Source organism: Balearica regulorum, chromosome 17, assembly GCF_011004875.1.
Source record: "Balearica regulorum gibbericeps isolate bBalReg1 chromosome 17, bBalReg1.pri, whole genome shotgun sequence".
Lineage (NCBI taxonomy): Eukaryota > Metazoa > Chordata > Aves > Gruiformes > Gruidae > Balearica > Balearica regulorum.
In genome coordinates this window covers 15,453,676-15,476,807 of record NC_046200.1, presented here as the reverse complement: position 1 = coordinate 15,476,807, position 23,132 = coordinate 15,453,676, and the positions used below count along the sequence as shown (strand labels likewise).

At 60.7% G+C, this 23,132-nt stretch overlaps 1 protein-coding gene across 2 annotated transcripts in view; it reads right to left on the bottom strand.

Moving 5' to 3' along the window:
- Positions 1-23,132, bottom strand: part of OSBP2 (oxysterol binding protein 2) — a 120,209-nt gene that overhangs the window by 17,465 nt on the left and 79,612 nt on the right. For both annotated transcript variants that reach the window (XM_075769676.1, XM_075769677.1), the window contains exon 4: positions 16,114-16,364. In XM_075769676.1, coding sequence (XP_075625791.1) covers positions 16,114-16,364 — 251 coding nt within the window. The remainder of the gene's footprint in view (positions 1-16,113; positions 16,365-23,132) is intronic.

The window sequence follows — 23,132 nt, the reverse complement described above, 5'->3', positions numbered from 1 at the left end:
TTTGGGTCTGTCCTTTGGAAAAAACATAAATCAGTGTAACCCACCATATTTCAGATGTTTCGCTTTGCACTCACCTCTGCTCTCTCCTGCTTCCCAATACCTGCAGCACAGAAGGACCGGACCCTGCCCCGACCGCGCCGAGCCCAGTCCACAGGCGGGTTTCTGCAGGATCAATCCCAGTATCAAACTGGTCGGCGTGAACTTAAACCCACAGAACCCGCTCTTGCAAACCTGCTATTTCTTCCAGTGCGGACGGGTATATGCAAGTGTTCCAAGCGTGAGCTCCAACATACATCGGTCTTCAGCACCATTAAGGCTCTCTAACGAGACGCAATCACAGGAATTGATTGCTAGGCAGAAATAACTCAGCCAAAAAACGTTTGCCAGCTCTGAACGCGGGTTTGTCCTTACGGCATCAGCTTCTCAGCCTCCGGATTTCCGTTTGTGGCCATCAGCGATCCCAGGAAGCAACGCGGCGGTGCCGTCACTCCGATGGAGATACCCACCTGCCTGAGCTCAAGAAATATTCCCCTGCGAGCACCACGTGGCAGCGGCGTTAAGGCTGTGTCGATAGCCAGGACAGCGGGTGGGAACGCCCCCGGGAAAGGAGAGGGGCAGAGCCCTCTGCACATCCTCAGCGTCACGATGGGCGACGTGGCTCGCGCAAGCTTGGAGCAACGCGGCAGGTCCCCCCGCTTTGCTGTTTGAGGCAGGGAGGTCCTGTCCCCCCCAGATTCCCGGCTGTGCTCCCATCCTACATCCCCCCCCGGCCCGATGGGGACCACCCAGCTCCTCCTCACGCGAGCCACGGACCCTGTGGGGCTGCGCGGACGGGCACGGGGAGATGCGAGACCCATCTGCAGATTTTCAGGGCGCTTCGCACCGCGATTTCACCTCGTTCCCTGGAAATGACTCAGCTCCTCTCCCCACCCCAGAAATTCCCGTTGGCAGCCACCCACGGCCACAAAGCCCACGGGCAAACCCTGCCCTGATGCTTCATACCCAGCTTCAAGCTGAAACCTCCTGCCACTTAGAACTATCCCGTGCCCCAAGCTGGCACATCAGCTGCTTTTATTACACTGATGCATTGTGATAAGAGGATGAAACCACAAAGGCAAGTAATGAGATAGCGGCCGTGACCTTCCCAGCCCGGCAAAGCTCATTATCTGCTCCGAAGGTCCCTCTCCGCAGGCAGCCCGCACAGAAATACCCATTTTGGCACCACTCGCTGGCACCGAGGATGGAAATGGCCAGCCGTCCCCGGCTCAGGGGGTTGAGCGTTTTAAAACGATGCGCTAGGAGATCACCTGTAATTATCCTGCTGCAATTAAACATGATTTGTAAGGTATAACGGTAAATTAGGGGAAAAGGAGGTAATTACAGAGGAGCCCCGCGAAGGCAGCCCTCCAGCACATCACGAGGGAGCTGGGAGCCGCAGGATGTGGAGGAGAAATCGCTCGATCAGTCAACAGAAATCAATGTCCTAAATCAAAATCGCAGCAGATAAAAACCCGGGTCCTCCCGTCCCAAGGCTGCGGACCTTCGCGGAGGATCCGTGCTGTATCCCTAAGGGAAATCTGCACCGACAGGCTTCATTTACAGCCGCATATAAAAAAAAAAAAAATCCATGTTATGGAGAAGCGGCCAACGGCGCTGCAGATGTTCTCCACTGAGCGTGGGGAGGTTTGGGGAAGATGACCGGGATGGTCTTCACGCTGCCCCAGACCCCGCCGCAGGTCAGGAGGATGCTTGTTCCTGCCAGCATCCCAAAACTTGTGTCCATGTGGAATTAGGGGCCGGCTAGGGTACGTACAGGGTTTATTCCCTGGTTTCGAAAGGCTGTCAGGCCACCTTTGTGCAGACTCTTCCTCTGTAATGCAGACGCTGGCACGAGCGCCCTGCCCACGCTCTGATCCAAACCACCGCACTCACACAGCAGCCGGATCAACCCGGGCGAGCGTCACGTTCGGTCGTTGGAAGAGAAGCGATGCCGCGGTGGTTAACAGGAGAACCTCCTGCAAGAAAGATCCCCCGAGCCCAGCTCCCCAGCTGCCAGCAGCAGCCAAGCAAATTAAAGTAATTAATTTGGCTTTATACGTCCTACAGGCAGACAGTGCAGAGTTTCAAAGGGATGCTCGCCAGAGGTGACAGTGGCACCGAGCAGGGCTCGGGGTGTATTCCTCCACCGCCGACTCTCTCGACAGAGCTCACTGCTCAGCCAAAACGTGCCCAAACCCCCAGAGCACCAGCCCTGCAGCTCCCCGGGGGCGCAGGGAGCGGGGGACGAGTACCTCAGACAGGGGCATCTCCCCCGGGGAGGCCGATATCAAAGGGAAATGAATCCCAGCCCTTATCTCCGACTCGGCTGTCTGGTTCTCCTCAACCCCCACGGCTGCTTGCGTGGTCCAGGAGGAGCCAGGTCTCAGCCTGGGGCATCTCCGCGACGTCTCGGCTCTACCCTAGCTCACCGCCCGGCAGGGAATCCCAGCCCCTTCGGCGGCTCCAACAAAACCCCCCCTTGGCCAAGGCTGTTTTGGCCGTCCCCACCTTTGCCAACCACAAACCAAGACGGGCAGCCGTTGCGCTAACGGCGTTTGCTCACACGGCACCAGCTCGAGCGAGGAGCCGCGATGACCTTTCCTCAAGACAAAGAACCAGGCGCATCGAACGCGGCCGCGGTCTGACATCCTCCGAGGCCGCCAGCTCCCCAGCTGTCAGCAGCAGTAATTAAAACGCCGCTGGCTGCCACCTTCCACCGAAGGACGTGACGCGACTCACTTCTGGTTACAGCCGCGAAAGCCCAGAGAGCCGCACCTTCCCCCTGCGCACGCCTTCCTCTTCCAGCGAAAGCCCTCGCGACACGCTGTGCCCGTCCCCCCTGAGATGCAGGATGGAGTCCCCGGACACACCGCCCCGGGGCCGGCACGCCAGCGTGGCACTGCTGCTCGGTGCGGGGGAACACACCGGCGAGGCCAGGGAAACGAACCCAGAAGGAAACCGTCCACGAGGAGCAGTCGGCCGGGTCCCCTGCTCCGGGCTGGGACGGTGTCGCCACGGCTCGCGGTGACATCCATCACCGAGATGCTTTTTCCAGCTGGCTGAGCATCACCGGCGCCCAGGGCGGTTTGGTGCCGCTGCGGAGCAAGAAAACGTGGCCAGGAAAATGGTCCTGGAGGAGAGGGGGGTGAAGGCACGTGGGAGCCAGGGCTGGAAAGGGGGACGTGTGGGTTTGGGAGATGACGCTGAGATCCGGAGCAGCGAGTGGCCGTGCGGGGAAGGGAGGAAGGAAGAGCGGCGTTCACCGAGCACAACAACCGGAGCAGGAGGCACGACGGCAGGGTGGATGCTCTCCGCATGCCTTCCCCAAGCAGAGCCGCAGCTGAAGCGGGGATGGGCGGCAGGAGAAGCCCCAGAGCCGCTGCTTCCAAGCCCAGATCCTCCACCGGCAGCCCCAGCGCAGGGCTTGCAACACCCCACAGCCGGCTGCCCAGGATCGGGCCCACGGGGGACTCCAGCGTGCTCCCAGCAGCGCAAGAGGCACACGGAATGCCTGCTCCAGGACTTTCCAAAACCGGACAGGCTCTGCAGTCCCTGGGGCAGGGCTTTTGCAGGCACAGCACCCAGCACCCCGATTTCTGATCGCTCCTCTGCAAACGGGTGAAACGAGTCAGGCCGTCACCCACTGCTGCTTGCACCCCAAACGGCAGCACCCAGTTTGCACCAGCCACAGGCTGGTGGGTGCCTGGGGATCCTGGGGTGCTCTGCCAAGCTCCCATTAATGCAGGGGGGTCCGGCAGACACCCGTGCACAGCCCAGGGCAGGATTTAACCCTTGGGCTCTTTAGTGTCAGTTGTCACATACCATTAGCAGGCGCCCGCTCAGCACCACGGGCGTCCCGGCAAGGGAGAGCAAGCATAGCAATTACAGAGGGATCCCCCCACCGCCCCCCGACTGGCTCGCTTGGATGTTTGCAAGCAAGGATTGCAAATCCGCTCTCTGCGGAGCGGCACCAGAGGCTCGGGCACCCCCGCTGCTGCAGGGACCCAGCGGCCACCGGATTTCCGACAGCCACCGTGCTGCTTTGGTGCGGGGAGCCGACGGTGCAGGGTGCGAGCAAAACGGGGAGCAACTTCCCGTCTCTGCACGAGTTGCTCTAAATCTCAGCTGCTGTGACCGAAACGCTCTTGGAAACGCAGCTGCCGGGAAGCCCTGACTTGGCACCGGTGCCGCGGGGGTCCGTCCTTGCTGAAGGGGACCCCACGGAGGGCACCGAGAGCTGGGAGACTCCCCAGGGACCCCAACCCCGAGGGTTTGTCTCTTTTCAGGGCCAGAGAGAAGAGGCGGAGGTGCAGCTCTGCGTGTCCCTTCCTCGCAGGAGATGAAGGGTGGGAGCTGCTCGCCCTGCTGTCACTGCCCCAGCCACGCCAGCGGTGCCCTGGGATCCCCGTCCGTGCTCCAGCTAAAAGCGATGCCGCAGCACCTCGACCCGCTGGGGCAGCCAAGGAGGACCGGCTGCAGCAGGAGATGGCGTGACAAGGTCCCAGGACAAGCTCTGACCCAGGCAAGGAGATAAATCCCTTCGTGCCTCCACTCTGCTGAGTCCTGACCTTGGATGGGTTTGGCTCACTGCTCTGCGCCGCGCTGGGATGAATCCGGGCTCCGCTCCCCTCCTGTGCCACCAAGCCTGCCGCAACGGCTCAGCCGGCGCTCAGCATTTGGGCTGAAAGCACCCACAAGCTGTCGGTCTCGTCGTCCCCTGTCTTCTCCTGTTTCGGAAGAAGCTGGGGGCCGAAGGGCTGGGGAGCCACCCACCTCCCCCCGAGCTCCCACCTTACCTCAAACAGGGGCTGGGAGCACCCGGGGGGAGCCCGGACCTTCTGCTTCACCGCTCACGCGCATCACTGCTTCCTACCTCCATCGCTGGGTTGCATCGCGTCCTCCCCATCAGCGACAGAGCTTGCAAACCGCCCAGGATAAAGGTACGCAGCTGATTTTGGCGGCAGCAATCCTCCCTCCGCGGGTGGCCGAGGAGCAAAGGGACGGCCCCCGCCGGTGACACCAGAGGGACGCAACCAGCTGCCTTGGAGTGGTCCTGGGACAGATTAAGGCGAGGGCAGGGGACACAGACCCAGCCGAAACTCCAGCATCCGGGTCATTGCTCATTCATTTCATTAATCCCCCCCTTCAAAGGGGCAAACAGTTGCAGTTGCCGAGCAGGAGCAACACCTCGAAATCCAGCTTATAAAACCCTTACGGAGCGGCGGCTAAATTTAGTTACAGCTGAACTTCATCTGGGTTGTAAGCAAGACAGAGCCACAAATCCACGTTACGCTGGCACAGGGACACGGGCCATCCTCACCGAGGTCAGCGGGCAAGAGGCTCCTCGGTGAACGCACCGCAAAGGAGAGCGCAGCCGCCGATTTGCAGGATGAAAGCAAAAGAAAAGCAATTCCCCAGCGAGCTGTAGGGCCAGGGTGTCAAGGCTAGGCACATCGAAGAATACAGCCTTCGTACAGACATCCCCATCATCCTCTGAAGAGTTTACCCACCCCACGGCTTCCCTGCAGCACGGGGGGAGACCACGTCACACCCCATACGCCCACGTCCCCCCGAGCCATCGCTGCCGTGACGCAGCTGCTGCGCTTTAGCAGCGCCTGGATGCACGTGGGGCTCAAGCAGCACCGACGTTTGCTCCGGTCCCGCACAGCGGGGCTGCTCCTACCCCCACAGCCCAGCCAGGCAGGGACAGGGCATGGCACGGCAGTCCCCAGAGTGGGGTCCATCACGAGGGCGGTCGGCTGCTTTCGGTGCCTCCTGGAGAAAAAAGGTGATTTCTTCCTCCCACCCTACCCTGCCTGCGTGAACTTTAGCCGTTGCCCTCCTCAAAGGTCTCCCCATGACCAACCCTCCAGCAAAGCAGGAGGAGCGGGACCCGCAGAGGATGCTGTGCCTGTCCCCACGCAACATCCCACCCCACCGGGAAACTGGCTTTAATCCTCCGGCACCCGCCTGCTGCCTCCCCGCGTACGGAGGGGACGGCAGAGTGCAGGACGTGGCACAACGTGCCCCAGATTTTGCCGTGGAGCCAAAGCTGGACAGAGTCAGGGTTGGAGAGCAGCGGCCAAGACACTCTCCCGCTCCGCAAGCACGTTTGTTTGAAAATACTGAAGGCGGCGGCGAGGCTGAGGCAGGGCTGCTTGGTCACCCCCGAACGTCCTGCCGGTGCTTATTGCCCATCTTGCAATTCTGGCAGGTCACCAGTGACGAGAGAGAAAAGCAAGCTCCATCCGTCTGCGGTGCGGGTGCAAGGTCCTGGGGAAGCCCAGCGTTACCTGCAGCCGGGCGGCAGGAGGGACAGAGGTGCGTTCACTCTTCTCCATGGCCGGAACGAGTTGCTGTACCAGGTCCTAGTCCAGCACCGCGTGGTAGGGCTGGAAATCACGGTCCAGACAAGGAGCCAGAGCCAACGTAGCCAAAAAGAGCGTGTTTCCGTGGAAAAGCACGACTGAGGCTCCTGCAAATTCCCATGGAAGAAGAGACGAGGTGCCATCAAGACCCTGCCAGGGAGCAGGAGGTGAGACGGGGTGCCACCAGCTCTGTGGCCCGTCCCCGTGCCCAGCAGCCGCTGCCAAGATGGGCAAATTTAGCACCTTTCACACATTTGTCACGGCAAATATACCAGATTTCACAGCTTGTTGCAGGCTGATAGGAACATCGTTAACAGCCCGCAGATTATTTATGCAGCTGGGAACGTTCACCCGAGGTCAGCTGTGTCCCACCAAGGTGGTGGTGCCACCCGCCCGCCAGCATCTCTGCAGAGCCGCAGCACTCCTGGTTCCTCACCGGGAGCAGTCAGTCAATATCAGACACAAAGAACACGGAGACGGAGTTAATTAGCTTCAAAGTGTAAATGATCGCATCACGCTGCCCCGGATTTCTACCCCGAGGTCTGAACCAGGGGGGTGACAACCTCTCGGGGATGTCCTAGCAAGGCTGAGCGTTCACCACCTCCAACGCAACGCTGACAGATACCGAGGGAAGGTGCTCAGACCTGCGGTCCCACCTGCCCCGAGCATCCCAGAGGAACAGCCCCGCGAATCTAACCTTTGGGGAGGACAAAACCCACCAGGGCAGTGCCCGCCGTCCTGGGAGCCACATCTCCCGCTCCTCAACCAGAGCCTTCCTTTGCCCACACGGGACAAGGACCACTTCATCGCTTGGGAGTGACAGGAGAGAAGGAAACCGCCAGATGCGTTCAATCAATCATCTCTTTTTCAACGGTGAATTATACAGCGAGAGCTGTCACTTCATTCATCAGGGGAAAGAGTGCCTTGCCATTCTGCATGCGTCTGGTGCCTCGGAGATAAGTGCTCCCTTCCTTCCTGGAGTCATCAAAACCCTGGGACACATCTGCGCTGCTGCTTACTGCGAAACAGCCCAAGGGAAGGGCGATTTCTGCTCCTCTTTTTAGCTCTGAACACATTCACACCGTGTCAGCGCTCCAGGCGCGTGGCACGGCATAAAAATTAGCAGCTTGGATTCAGAGCGGTGAGATACGGAGAGGGTTTGCACCGAGAGAGGGTTAATTCGTCGTCCCTCTTGCCCCCGAAATACTCAGAGCAGAAAGTAAAAGGGAAAAATACAAGGATGGAGCCGGCCTGAATCCCAAATCATCTCGCACAAACAGTCGGATCGCAATGAGACGCGGTTTTGAGTGCAGCGACCTGCGGTGACAGCGACGGTACCCACAGCCATGCCGGTGGCCCAAGGCCCGGCTGGCCGGACACCACCGGGAGCAGCAGCGCTGGGAAACATCCAGATCAACACAGACTGCTCAAATAACGGCAAATCTGCCCCAAATCCTCGGAGTGACCCTCAGCTGGCTCACAAGCATCCCGGCTGCCCAAAGCAGGAGGATGCAGGCACGGCGAGAGCCGCGTCTCCCTGGGGCAGGGCTGGTGGCACGAGGAGAGCCCGAAAGGCCGGGCACAGCCTCGCCCGGGCGCATGACGCCCCCCAAAAAATGAGGTGGCATTGCATAAAAACAGTGGGGACAGGAGGTGTGGGTTTGACACCAAAAATCCTCCCACTCCCCATTGCTTTTCTGTCCATACTTCTAAACGTTACGTTGGAAGGAGCTCTGTGTCCAGGAGAAACGGGTGTCACAGAAACGCACAGCCATGGAAAAGCTCGTTAATGCCCCAACGGGCAGCGGGAAGACACCAGAGCAGAGCAGGCTCCAGCCCAGCTCTCGGGGACCTGCAGCACGCGCCGCACGCTGCCGCCGCCAGCGTCTCAGCGAGGTCCCCAGCGCTCACCCGAGGTGCTCCCAAAACCATCCGGGGAGCACCTCGTGCCCCAGCAGTGCCCGCTCCTCTCCGGGGACCGCGTGTCCAACGGAGCCATCGATACGGGGCAGGAGTCAAGTCTGGTCTCACGGTTGCGTCTCTGGGAGTTTTATTACTTTACCGTGTTATTCCGGGCCATCTGCCTAACCGCCACGCAGCCGCCAGCGTCCCCCGCCGGGAGGCAGGCTCAGCGCCGCTCGGGCACCCCAACGCACCGTGCCCAGGCTGCACCCCAAGGAGCACCTCGCCGCGGGGCCGAGGCAGCAGAGGCACTCCGTGAGCGCAAGCGCCGTTGCAGCCGCGTAATCCACCCCGCGCAATAAAGAGAGGATTAGTGTGAAACAGTGGCAAATCCGCCAGCCCGGCTGTGTTAACAGGCTCCTCTAATCCCGTACCCACGCAGCCTTTACGGAGGCTACCGAATCCGTCGTCATCGCGTACTCAGCAAGATAAAAGGAAATTTTCCTCGTGGCTCTGAGAAGCCGAACAAGCCAACGCTACCGGGGGTTACGGACCGAAGTGATGCCAGCCGGGAGCCACAGCCCAGGAAGGATGCAGGGTCTGGTTTCCAAAGCATCGCTCCCCGACTGAGAAATAATTAAGACATTTGCTGGCTGCTTCGGCGTGCCGGCAACACCACCCCCTTCCACCCCAAACCTCGCTGAGCAGAGCACCGCAGCTTCGCTGGCTGTGCCGGAGGGTTTGGTGGCACACCGCAGCGTGCCGAGGACACGCCGGGGCCGGTACGGGAGATGCACGGGGAGAGCTGAGATCTCCCGCTGGGACCCCCTGCTGCAGAGCGGCCGGCCCCAAATCGCGCCCTTGCCGAGTTTCGCTGGTCTCCTTCGGCAACGCTCGTGTCTTTGGCTTTTCCTTTTGATGCTCTTACCCACGGGGCCAGCAGCAGGGCCACTCCGCTGGCACATGTGCCAACATCACCTCTCCGGGACGCTCCCGCCATCAGCTCTTCCCCCTCGGGGAGGCACCTCCAGGCGGCCACTGCAGTTCCGTCCTTCCCCTTCGCTTCCCCAAACCGCCAAAATTCACCGCAGGAGCGAAGGGACCCTCGCAGGGGTCTGCAAAGCAGCAGAGCCAGCACCACGAGAGCAGCCAGTCTCCACTTTTCGGGTGCCTGGAGGCGTGATCCCGGTTCTGGTCTGCTCCGAGAGCTCTGTCCTGCAAACGGCGCTCTCAAAGAAAGATTTAACGAGGCTCTCGCTGGATTTTTCTTTTCTCATCAGCCTGATGGAGCGAAGTCCAGGCTGGAAGAGCATCTGTCCCCAACCGCACGGCGGGCGGCTGCGGTGCCAGCGAGCAGCTGGCGTTGCCCAGGGGCAGCTCCGACCCTGGGATCTGGAGGAAGCGGCTTCAGCTCGTTCCTCGGTTTCAGCCTCGTGCGATGCCTTTGCAATCCGCCCTGCTGCAGGAGTGCTGCAGGAGCAGGAGTCGCGGGTAGCAGCGCGTTTAGCGGCAGCACCCCCCACCCCACTCCTCTCCCAGTGCCATAACGGCTTCCTGGGTAAACCCGCAGGACAGCCGGGCCGCCATTTCAGTGCCTTCTCCTTCGGCAGATGCCGAGAGAAGCATCTCAGTGCATCAGCCTGGGCAAGAAGGGAACGCAACCCCTGCGATACCCCGGGCAGAACCCCAGAAGGGATCAGCCCGGCGATGCACGGCTATTTGGAGTGTCCCCATGTCCCCACCCTGCCCCGGGGTGCCAATAACCACCAGGCACAGACACGCGGCAGCTGCCTGCGTGCGGCGGGCAGCTGCCAGAGGACGACACGAGGGACGGGCAGGGCTCACCTGGTCACAGCGCTGCGTTTAACAGCAGCAGCAACGCCCGGCTGGGCTGTCCCACGGTTCAGCAGAGCTGCTGATTAACACCAGGCACTGCTGACAGTGCAATCCCCGTCTCCGACGTGCTAAGCCCACCGACGAGCAGCCCCGCTGATCCGGCAGCCGCCTGGGGAGAAACGCTCCGAGCTCTCCTCTGAAGCTGCGATAGAAAAGTTATGGCTCTCAGCCAGAAATACAGGAGGGCAGAGCTGCGAGAGGCGACTTCGGGCCACAGACGTGTCCCCCATCTTCTCACACAAGGCTCTGAGGGGAGGCCTGGGACAGAGTCTGAAGCTTCCTGGGGTCAGACGAACACAAGGAGGAGGAGGAGGAGGAAGAGGAGGAGCAGCAGAGGTGAGAAGGCCCAAGGCGCGGTGAGGATAAAGCACGTTGTCTGCAGGAGCAGCAGCCAGAAGCCGCAGCCGGCACGGAGGCCCCACAGACACGCGCGAGGTCTGAGCAACGCGATCTCACTGGGAAGGACTCAGCGACCGCAGGGAACGATGAGGATGATGAGGGGAGCCGGAGGAAGGCACTGTCTGTCTGAACAGTTCTGAGCAGAGATACCCTCACACCTCTAAATAAAGCAGCAATGAAGGATGCTCCGGAGGAAGCTGCAGCAGCTCCGAGCGCAGGGGCTGGGCTCTGCATCTCCACATCTCCGCTCCCGCAGCCCCCCGCCCCGCTCCAGCAGCCGTACGGGCAGGGACGGACCCCAGGGTGACACCCCTCGCCCTCCACCACCTCCCCCCCGGGAACAGCAAAGCACCCACCAGTTATTTACTCGCCAGCGCGGTGCGTCCACAGAAGTGCCCGGCACGCACAGACCCCTCACCGCAGCTTTCTCGTCCGACGAGGATTAGGGTTGGGTTAGAGATTTAATCCCACGGCCGGGGGTTTTCTGGGTCGGTGACATGGTTTTCAATGCGCTGATTAGCGCGCGTGTCGTTAGCGCAGTACAGATAATTAACACAGGCCGTGTTACAGTGCAGGCATGCAAAAACGGGCTCCTCCTGTGCGATCACCATCGCAGCAGTCACAGGGAAGAGAAGCCCTGCCCCGCTGCAGGGTGCCGCTCTGATTTTAGGCGGCGGAGCATCTGCTCGGGGCCAATCCCTGCCGTTAACGAAGCAGATCCAGGGGTTGAAGCCGGTGCTGGCTTGCTGCGGTGCCTGAATTAACCCCTGCGCTGGAAGGATGCACAGGGTGGAGGGCTCCCCCAGCCCCACTGACTGTACTGGTGTAAACCGGGAGTAGCCCAGCAGGCTGCTATTCCTGCCGGGAGCGCTGCGCAGGGGTCCGTCGTCCTGCCTGTGTCTGCGGTGGGTTCAACATCAGTCCGGTTTAATAAGGACACAATTTTAGGAGTAGGGATTAATCGCAGCAGCATCCCCCCGGGGACAGAGGAGCTCAGTGCTTCACAAAACCAGCAGGGAAGCTGGGACACGGGAAGGCAGAGGAGCAGCTCTGGGGAAATGCATCTCTTACCTGGGCAGCTCGCTCCAGCACGGGCACCCAGGAGGTCTCCAAATAAACCGGGTAAGCAGCTGTAACCCCCAGCTCCAGTGCTCAGACCCTCCGCAGACCCACCCACAGTGCCCACCGGTGGCTGCCTGCACCGGGCAGATGCCGCTCTGAGTCTCCAGGAGCCGAGCGTGGCCGCGGGGAGAGCTCAGCGGCTCCTCAAGCCACCGGTGCATGGCACAGGGTCACCCCGCGACTGCTGCCGAGCCGGAGCACGGCCCCGGAGGGCTCCGCAGAGAGAAATGCTGCCAGGGCTGGAGGATGCTGCCTCCGGGATGCTGCTGGGCAGCCTGGAGAGGCTTAAACCAACAGCCTACGGCCGCCTTCCCCAGCACAGAAACAACGCACACCATTAGTGATTTCAGGTCTGGCTCAAGCACTGGCTTTCGCATCCTTAAAACCTCTTCATGCAGGTGCAGAGGGGTGAAGGATGCTCTTTGCTGACATCTTGGGGTGCCACTGCTCCGGATGGGTTCACTCCCGTGGGAGAGGAAAAACCACGCAGGGAAGCCAGTCTGCCTCGAAGCGGGTACCGGCGTCCTCCGCGCAATGGGCTGGGGCAGCCACCAGCACGGTGGCCTCTCGGAGGGGCAGGCGTGCGGTCCTTCGGGTCCCCGGGACCACCCGCTCCACGCCAGCCCACGCAGGGCTCCCTCCCCATGAAATCTCGCCCGCTCAGCACCTCCCACCCAGCACCGCACCCTGCCCCGGCTGCCTCTCTCAGCCCTCCTTACCCCGGCTGAGCCTTCCTCCACCTCTGCTCCTCATCAACCTCGAGGAAAAACGCCCGGGCCGAGCCCGAGCTCCATGCTCGCGGCCCCTGAGGCAGCACCAAGGCAGCCGGAAGAAGGGCGCAGCTATTGCACGCTCACACACAGTTCGGCCACCTCCAAGCTTCGCCACAGCGAACACCATTCCCAGTAAAAACTTATTTTAGCACCACCCACAGCCCCGTGAGCTCTTCCTGACGCCCAAACTGGCTTCCTCGGCGTGTCCGCACAGCCCTCCTGCCTGCCGCCTGCTGCTAAATTATGGGACAGGAGCTCTCCCTGCTCCTTGGGCGAGTCTACGCAATTCAGCCCAGCACTCTCCGTCTCTGTTCCTCTAATTATCCCTTCAATTTGTTGCTTCTAATTTTTATACACTTCCCACTCCTCCCACGCGGCAGATTGCGACTTGCTTTTCTGCGTCCCCTCCTCGTCGCTCCTCGCAGCCCCGCTGACACCGGGCGGTTTGGTCCCGGCGCAGCTGAACTCTGCCGCGAGTCGTCCCCCCCCCGGCGTGGTATTACGTGAGATTTCCAAGTTCGGATGGGAACAGAACGAACGGGCGGCTCGCAGAGGTCTGGGCTTAAATTTAAGCCCTGCAACAGTCAGTCCCTCTGCGTTTCAGCTCCTCACCTGTAACACAAAGCTCCGGCACGTCCTGCTCTGCCTCTGCCCAAACCTTCCGCCGTCATCCCGAGCATCGCTCGCCCGGGGGCAGCCCAAGCCGCTCTCTCCTCCCGATCTCCGGAGGAGAAGCGCAGGGAGTCGGCGGAGGCAGGCACCCGGAGCACGCAGCGAGGAGGTCACCTTCACAGCGAAGCTCTTTCATTTACATATGTATTTATTTATTTCTACCCGCTTGCTGCCGCTCCCCGCGGCTCCGGGGACATTTACATAATCGGATCGCAAGCGGCTAGATGGAAACCGCAAGCGCCGGGCACCCTGGAGCATCCGTCCCCTCCCGCTGCAGGCAGCAAAGCCCAGCCCTGCCTGTCCCCTGCCTGCAGCCAGGGCACGCTGGCTGCCCAGGTCCCAGCCAGGAGCGGGAGCCAAGCGCGGAGCCCAGGGCTGCTCCCGTGAGCCCAGCACTGCTCGGGAAGAGGGCAGGGGCAGGCACAGCTCCCGGGGGTTTGCGGTAGCTCGCGGGTCCGAACCCCCCTAAACTGTTCAGGGGCGCGATGGAAAAAGAAGCGACCGTGGCACGATCTTTGGCAACCAACGGACAGTGCTGCGTGTCACCGTTCCCAGCCGGCCACGGCGTGGGGGTGAGACACAACGTCTCCTGCAAAAGCCAAGCTCTGCAGCGCGGGCAGAGGCGATGTCCTGGGAAGCAGGATTCGGCCGTGCCGGGTGGAGCGGAGCAGTGGGGTTCGGTGCTGCGGCCGGGGCAGAGCGCGGATGCAGAGCATCACTGTGGCAGCACCAGCCCGTCGCTACGGGCCAGGACCTCTCTGGGGAAGAGCTGGCAAGCAAGGGTGGTTTAATTTCTCCTGCAAGGAACTACCGGCCCGTCAGAAGCACCCCGTGCTCCCATGGGACGCGTGGCCATGAGAAGATCGAGGTGGGCAGGAGCAGGGTGTATTTTCACCTACTGCCAGGAGGTGGCTTGGCTCCGTGTGCTTCCCTGCAGCAATGTTTCACGTTTCAGAATCTTCAGAAGATTTTGGGACCTTTGCCTTGCACAGAGCTCCCCACCACCACCACCCCACAAGAGGCTCCCTTGGCCGGGGCCGCACAGCAGCTCGCAGAAGGCATCGCCCCATGCTAAAAAGATAAATCAAGGTGCAAAAAGGGATCCGAGCAGGAAAAGGAGGCCGTGTAGGTGGGAGCACCCGTCCGCCGCAATGGGGTGGGTCAGGCTGTCGGTCCCCCTCCCTCCTGGCCCCCACCACCCTGCCCTGCTCGCCCTCCTCCTGCCTTTCTGATCCATCCCCCCCAAAAGCATCGCTGCTTCCTGGGGGTCAGCGTCCCCCTGCCCACAGCCCCGTCACCTCCCCCCCCAAAACGTCAGGCTGATCAGCAAGCTGGGCAAGCCGCGACTGCCACCCCCGAGCTGCCGCTCCGATCCCGTCCTGCTTCATCCACGTTCGTTACAGCCTTTGGACGCGTCCTCGAGACGCTCAGCCACGAGCCGCAGTACAAAAGGATGCTGTTAAAAACGGATCTCTGGCACCCACCCGAAAACACGTGCCTCGCTCCCTCCTGGCCCCTCTTACCTGTTTTGGACAAACCACGTTTCTACCGTTCTTGCCCCGCACAACAGTTTTTGTGCTATTTCCCACCGTCCAGACGGCCTCGCTCAAGCTTTTATCGCGTCGCAAACCACCGCAACCTCCTCCTCTCCGGGCTGGAAACGGCAAATATTGCTCTGCTCATCCCTTCTCAAAAGGCTGCTGGAGAAATCCTCTCCTCAGCAATTCCCTGCTCGCATCCCATCGCCGCTCTGCCTGCTAACACCAAACCCCCGCTGCTCCCGGCAGCGCCGAAGGCTCCGTCGTCACCTCGCGCCACTCGCGACACGCCGCCGTCCCCATTCTGAAAACTTCGACAAACTCTCTGCGGGGAGAGCGCTGCACAGGCACCCCCAAAGCTGCTCCGAAACGCGAGATGCCGTCCCAGGAAGCCCTTTCCCCCCATGGCTACAAAATCCTGTGAGCGGGGACAGGGAGGATGCTGCGATCGCGGGGCTCCTGAGTGCCTTCCATTACTATTATTATTTTTTAAAAGCCCACATAAAACAGCACACGACCTCCTTTTGCTCAGGGCTGGGACAGCACGGCGACAGCGCCGCTCCATTCACAATTCCCCGAGCTCTGCCTTCATATATTATGCCAGGTCTGTCAGGCTTTCGGGTAGGGTTTTTTTTTTTTTTTTGCTTTTGCTTTAAATATTTTATTGAGTTTTACTCTCTCTTTCCCTCCCCAAAGCTCGCCAGGGAAAATCAGGCTCCCCAGGAAGGGCTGTCTCACTGCGACGGAGGCAGATCCACACCCCAACCAGAAGCTGTCCAAAAAAGAATGAGAAAGCACCGTCATGCTGCACAAGGCAGGGAGCAGCGTCGGTGCCGACACGCTCAGCGCGACCTCCACCCAAGCGGTCTGGGAGAGCACAGCTGGCACCAGACAGCTCTCGGACCCCGAAGGGGTTAAATCCCCCGGTCGTGTAAAACAAGGGCAGCTTCATGGAAGTCGATGAGGATGGAAGCGACGCGGGGATGTGGGTCTGAATCTGCAGCGGGCAACAGGCTCTGAAGCGCTGTGCCAGGCTGCAAGGCACCCCTGTGCACCCCAGACCTCTGCTTTACGTCCAAAAATGTCCTATTTCGGAGCAGCCTCCCCAGAAAGCACACTAAGGATACAGCACGCCTGCGTCTTGGGGGGTTCCACACGCCCGTGCCCGCTCCCCGGGCTGCACCTTCCCAACTTCCCAGCCCCTCGCCGCGGCGCTGAGCCGGCACCGAGCTCCCGGCCGTACCCGAGCCCCGTGCCAACGCACGGCTCTTGCGGAAAGCCAGTGCATGGGGAGAAAACGGGGTCGTGCTGGGGGAAAGAAGGACGATGGAGGAAGAGGAGGAGGAGAAAATGCTTCTCCCTCTGCCTCCTCGCAAACGCGGCGGCTCGGCCGGCAGCACTTACGTTGATCATAGCATTGGAGGTGATGCGGAAGAGCGTGGCTCGTTCGTTCACCGCCTTGATCTTCTCGCCGCTCTCGGCCGGCAGCTTCAGGTTCTCCAGCTCGCTGAGCGAGCGCTGCAGGGCCGCCCCGTGCTTGGCGATCAGGTCATTGCAAGTGCTCAGATCCTCCAGCTTACTCGAGAGGGTTTTCAACGTGCCGTGCAGCTCGCTCTTGTCTGACTGCGAGGCGGGCTCCTCGTCGCCCGAGTCATCTGCAAAGGGAGGGATGGAGAAAAAACAGTTTCCATGGTTACCCCCGGACCATACTAACCCGCCAGCGCCGCGGGCAGCGGGACCTCCTGCCTCCTCCCGCGCGCAGGCAGCTCTGCCGGGGCTGGGGGTCGTGGCCACCGCGTCCCCCGGGGAGAGGAGCGCAGTGAGGAGGAGCAATGTGGGACGTCACCCAGAGCCCCGCGGAGGCGTCCGAAGGGCTCCTGCGGCTTGGTTCAGGGCTGCGAAGGCTGGGGGACAGGGGGTGCCACCGCCGAAACCCCCCCTCTGCACGCAGGGCTACGGGAGCCAGGGACAGCGTCAAGGCACCCTGCGCTGGGAGAGAACCTCGCAGGCACTCTGCACGGCCTGCTTTGGGCAGGATAAACTTATTTCACCCGAGGGAAAGGTCGCAAAAACACAGGGGAGAGTAACAGCCTTCACCCAAAACCATCATCACGCCTTCAGAGGGCAGAAAACTCCACGATCAGCATCTCAGGTACAGCAGAAGTGATTACTGCTGCAACTCCAGAACACTTGGGTGACTTCAAAGCAGAAACCCAACCCAAAACTGAGCAGCAAGTACAACGCAGCATTTCTTCCGACCATCCCACCGCTCCCCCGGGGAAGGCAGAGGAGGCGAGCGGCTCCGAGAGGCGGCACTGTCCACAGCAAATACAAAAAGCGAGAGCAGAGCAGGTCCTGCGCAGGGTCTGCGCCCCATCCTTACGTTCAAAGTTTAGCCAAGGTTCCTCCAGGAGCACCCGAAAATCAGTAAGGCGGCACAGCACAGAGCAGCCCCTTCATTTCCTCTCCCTCACTCATCTGTTTCTGGATTAAACAGAGATGGGGACCAGCAAAACGTGCCTGCGGCTTCTCTGCCAGGGCTGGGGGGTCAGGGGGACGAGGATGTCCTCCAAGCCAGCCAGGCAAAGCACAGACCTCGGGGATGCCTTGGTTAAAGGGGGGGCGAAGCACATCGCCTTCCTGGGCTGCAAGGAAAGGAGAAAAGCCCTTTTCACTGACACGTGGGCGCTTGGGTTTTATTCCTGGGTCATTTATAAGACCTTTCGAAACGCTGTAGATATTGAGAGTGACGTTCAGCCATCACTCACATCAATTCCACCACTCCGGGGCCAGCTAAGGAAAATGAAACGTGAAGCGCCCTTCACTTACCAGTACCGACGTCGTGTTTCTAAGGCAAGAGCCAGAGCAATCCGGGTAATGCGAAAGGACCACCAGCCCGGAGTCGAAGCAGCAGCGGAGCACAGTGCGGTGCTGCACCAGGTCTCGTGGCTGTGAGCTGCCCACAGAGGAAGCACAGCCCAGGGCCGAGGCTCGTCCTGCCCAGCGGGATTTACCCCAGCTGCACAAGGACGACGGGAGAAGAAAATTAAAGCCCTGCTGGGAAACAGGGCACAGAGCAAAACGCAAGCAGGTCGTGAAGCTCTGGGGCAGCACCTCCCAGCGCAACCGCTGGTCTGTCTGCAACCCAGCCCCGAGCACCCACAGCGCGCAAACCTCCCATTTAAAAGCCAGGAGGTGAAGCGCGGTTTGCAGCCACCAAGGACGCTCAAGGAATAAAAAAATCCATCAGCGCCAGCATTCGCAGCACCCCCGAGAAGCCAACCGAGACCGTCCCAAGGAAGGCGAGCAGCCAGCCAAGGCACTGGGAGCAAAGCCGGCTCCCACGGAAAGGCTGGGGAGCTCCTGAGCTGCACGGCCGGGCGGAACGGCCCCGCTCTCGGGGACAGGACCAGCACTTTGGAAACACGGGGAAGTCTCCGGCACAGGCGGAGCAGACGGGCAAGGGAAGGAGAATGGGAATGGGAACACGCAGGATTTGAAGGCTCCATCCCCAGAAGGGTGTGCGGAGGGACCACAGCGATGGGCACGAGCTCGCACTGCAGGAGTCTTGTACAGGACCCAGCAGGAAAATTTAAGCCACTTTTCCACCAGTAAGAAAAGTAACCAAAGCCTCCCCAAGGGCCACTTTCCGTTTCAAGTATTTCCACGGTGCCCTTCGTCCTGGGACACACAAAGGCACGGCGGGGCACTGGCAGCGTATACACATCCCTCCGAGCTCTGAGTATTGTCTCCGTAGCTGTCCTGAGCTGGTGCATCCGAAGGACAGGGCACACTGTACCGCGCAGCGGATGCTCTCCAGGAGAGGTACATCGTGCTGCTGCTGCTGCTCAGAGCCGTCTCCCAGAGGCTTTCCAGGGCAGCCTGGGGCAGAGCCTGGAATCCGTCTCCTCTCACAGTCTCTCACGCATCTCCCCTTGGCCTGCAAACTCAGGACGAGCTTTCACCGGAGGTACCGCCCAGCAGCACGGCTTCTGCTTTGCGAGGCTCCGTCTGCAGCCGCCGCCTCTGATGGGGCTCTGCCCTGCTCCTCTCCGAGCGCTGGGCCAGCAGGTCCTCCCTGCCCCGTCCCACGCACAGCCCGGCAGCACCGCGGGCACCGATCCACAGCATCTGGCGATCGCTAACGAGTCCAGTCTTTGATGGCCAATTGATAATATATCATAATGTTTTATAAAACTACCAGATGCAGAAGTCGACCACGCTAGCTTGGTTTCCATCAGAGACACCAGGCAGGCAGCTATCGCCACGACCTGCCAAAAACCACCGTTACCTCTGCGGGACTCACAGATGAACCAAATTTGGGATTTTTCTGTTTGCAATACTCCCCAAAGATGATTTTATCTGTTTACAAAGACTGCAAAAAATTGTGCCAAGCAGGAAGAAGCATCTTCTGCCTGTCCCCAGGCAGCGTTTAACCCCCAAATCCCTCCTCGTCCCAGGTCACAGCCTGGGGGTTTTGCCCATCATTAAAACCCTCCGACACAGGGACGGCACCGCGCGGCGAGGGACGGGCTCCGTCCTTTGCCAGGGTGTTATTTCCTGCCCGTCGCTGCCCGTTTATCAAGGCTGCGGTAATGATCCCCGCCTGCACGCTCAGCTCAAGGCAGGAGGCACGAACGCAGCGTGGCCCATTTTTATATCGCTGTGCAGTTACATAAACGCCTCGAAGCCCAGGAAAAAGGGGGAAGGCGCCTGGGTCAGACCACGCCAGGCGTGATGCTGCTCGGGCGGGCTGAGTTAGCTGAGCTGAACATCCCTCCTGCTTTCATGGCCGTGCTGGGGTGGATCCCACCTTCCTCCTCCTCCTCCTCCTGCCTGTGCAAATGGAGGAAGACGGTGTCAGACCTCTGCCGAGGCCTCTGCCGAGGTTCAAATGGAACCTTAAGGCTCGAGGAAGCGATGCGCAGCGCCGTCTCAGGAGCAAAACACCCAATGCAGAGGACGGAAAACTCATTACCTCCCTCCATCCCTGGTAAGCACATCCCCGTAACCGGCACTGCCTCCGCAGTACCCCAAGATCTGGACCGATTCTTGCTTCCGTGACTCGCAGTACAATAAAAATATCTCAGGCAAGGTAATTTCCTGTAATTAAATCAAAGCACGGGAAGAAGGAAACACAAAGTCGTGGCTACAATCAAATCAGAGCAAGTTAAAGCAGAAACGATCAGGCAAAGCACCCAAACAACCTCCCGTCCCTCGCTGCCGTCCCACCAGGGCAAAGCAGGGACGCCGGCCCCGAAGACGGGGTTCCAACCCGCGCTCCGTGCCAGAACGCCTCCCAGCACTGAAAGCCCCTCGCAGCACCAGCGCGGGCCATCGGGATCGACCGAGTCCCTGGAAACTCCTCAGCCCTCGCCTCGCTCCCTGGAGGTTTTCCGACTGTGAACGTAGTTATTTGTGAAATCCCGGCTCCAGGAAAGCGGGAAGCTTGAACGAGGTCTGGGCTTCACCTACACGTGCAGCACCGGGAGCAGCACCCTACCGGGGCCAGGAGAACCCAAAGCGCAGCGCTGCAGGGACCACCATCACGAACAGAAGAGCAGCGCGTCCTCTTCTGTTTCGAATTATCCTCGTGTTTCGTCCGCTCCGTCCTTCTGCACTCGCTCCGCACTCAGCGGAGATTTTGGCAGGACGGGGAGCATCCTCCAGCGCCGGGCTGCCGGCGGCACGCTGCTCCCCGGCCCAGGGAAGGGAGGCGTGAGGACCAGCGCTGCCGTACCTCATCCTCCTGGGAGCCCAAAGGAAAGCTGACCAAAGCCCAAATAAGCAGAGAGACAAATCCATCTCCTTCCTCCAGCAACCAGCGGCCTCTCAGATCTGCACCAGCTTCGGTCCAGCGGGTTCTGGGTCAGAGCAGCCCCGGGAAGGTGAAGGAGCCGCAAGGCACGGCCCGGAGGGCGTCCCTGGGAGCACAGCCCAGCGCCGGGGCACTGGGCATCCTTCCCTCACTTAAGCCTTTTTATCAACTCAGCCAGGAGAAAAAAAAACACATTTTGCTTTGCTACGGTTGGTAAAACACCCTGAAGGTCAGGAGAGACCAGAGAGAGGGGGAGACTCTCCCCAGGGCTCCTCACTGGAGGGCGGAGGCTGCGGGTGATTTGGAGGAACAAACCTGCCACCAGCCCGGCAAACTCACAGCACCCAGGGCTCCCGCAGCCTCCCCAACGGGGGCTCCTGATTTTTAAGATCACAAACCCCCTTGGAAACTGGAGAAACTTATAGTCCTAAATACATAGGAGCTAAGGAGAGGAAGAACATAACCCTTGATTATTTTTTTCCACCCCTAGCGATGGCAGATAGGTTCAGTACGGAAGAGACCTGCCAAGGGCAAAGCTGATCCTTGCGCAGACCCAGCGTGGACACGGGACACCGGGGACGTCTGCCAGGCTTCGCTGGAAACTTCGCAACGCACAAAATGAAAGACGGGCGCAGGACAGCACGGCGTCCCTCGCTGCCCCGCCGCAGCCCCGCCGCCACGGGAGAGCCGGCGGAGATGAACACCCCGGCACTGCCCCGCAGACGACTCCTGCTGCGACGTTTTCAAGCGCAGCGAGCGCGTCCCAACCCAAAAGGAGTTTTCGCCACAGCTTCGAAGCGGGGGGGCTCCAACACAAGCAGGGGAAATTGCCGGAACCGGGGCGGTGAGGGCTCGCTGAGGTGGAGGATGCTCTGTGCTCTCTGCCTCTGGATGCCGTCCTTCCACCTTTCACCACTTTGGCCCTTTTGGGTCCTCAGCACCAAGCCCGAGCTGCCTCCCAGCAGCTCCAAAATCACAGCAGACCCGAGAGCAAGGCCCGCCAGCTGCGCAGCGCCGGGGGGAGCGGGGGCCGTGTGCCTGGCACCGGCCGGGAGCACGGGGGCTCTGCAGGGGCCGGGAAGGCATCCTGCTCCCTTCACACCGGGAAGGTCCTTCAAGGACACAAACACGATTTTAACACCCGGTTTCCAGCCGTGCAGCAGCTCCGCCGTCTGCTCTGGGCAGAAGAAAGACCCTCCCTGACGCAGCAAACCTTCGGCGGGTTGGCGGGGGGGCTGCCCAGCCTCGGACCCCTCAGCCATGCAGGGACGCGGGTGCCCCCAGACCCCCTCGACCGCCCTGGGGAGCAGCACGTCCCCGGCTTACGAGTTTCACCTCGGCTCACCCCGCTCCTCCAGGCGAGGCAGGTTTGTAAGGAAAGGCAGACGTTCAGGGAGAATTCGTGTCGCTCTGCTGCAGAGAACAAAAGCTACCCAAGAAAATAAACACGAAAGGCGGGCAGCAAATGTTTGACAACAAACTGCGAGGTTCTTCTCGCTCCTGTGCCTTGCGTGAGCCAGCCCGGCTTTCACGGCATCCTCGAGGTTTCCTGCCCTTCCCAAACTCGGTGTCCCCTGGAGACCTCCCCATGCCACCAACAATTTGGGACCACCACCAACGTGAGTCCCCTCTCCCCGCTGCAGCTTTGCACCGACGGCGCTGCTCAGGCAGGGCTCTCCGCTCCCGACCGCCATCTCCGGAGGCGATTCCTGCCGGGCCCCTGGGCCAGACGTGCTCCCGCGGCGGAGGTGTCGGGCTAACCCTGCGTGCAAGGTGCCGGCAGCCACGCGGGAGCACGACCCGAGCCCAAAATGCTGTTTTTGCCCCCCCGCCTTTGGTCCCTGGCAGGGCCGCCAGGACACACGGAGCAGGTCCGGCCCCCGGGCACCACAGCACCCAGCACCCAGCTCCCGGGGCTGGCAACATCCTCCTCTCCCCCCCGCAGCGGGAGGCTTTTACGAACGCGGCTGCTGTTTTACGATACGCGTTCCTTGTCGCCCGCGACGCTCAGGGGAAACATCTGCAACCAAGGGCTCGAACACGAGAGACGCCGACCGCCGTTAAGAGCAGCTTTTAATGAATCTCCTCTCCGGGAACACCCCCCTGTATTTTTACACACATTACACACCCTAAAGCCCAAACCCTGCAAGCCGAGTCCGTTCATTCCCCATCTCGTACTTTGTTTTGACTTGCAAACCAACTTTAAGGCAATCTGTTGTGATTTTTATTTGTAGGGCACTGGCATGAAGCAGTTGCTATAGGAACAGCCAACCTCACAGTAAGCTGGGAAGATTATTTTTGGAGCTGTGATGCTATTTAATCTACGTAAAATGGATCAGCAGCTATCGGCCGTAAGCCTCTTCGGGCTTGTTTCTCAGCCCGGAGAGCAACACGAAAGCTCAGCGCCCTGAGCAGCATCTCACGAGGAGGCCATTAAGGCAGAAGCTCCCTTTACGCCCCCGTTTTCTGCCTCTAAAACTTCCCTCAGCTAAATATTTCCCACGGCCGGCAATCTCTCCGGAGCTGGTGGAAAAGCTGCTGGCTGGAGGCACGACGCAGGCGCTTCCCCCCGCGGGGGGGCTTTGCATTGCAGCCCGCGGGGAAA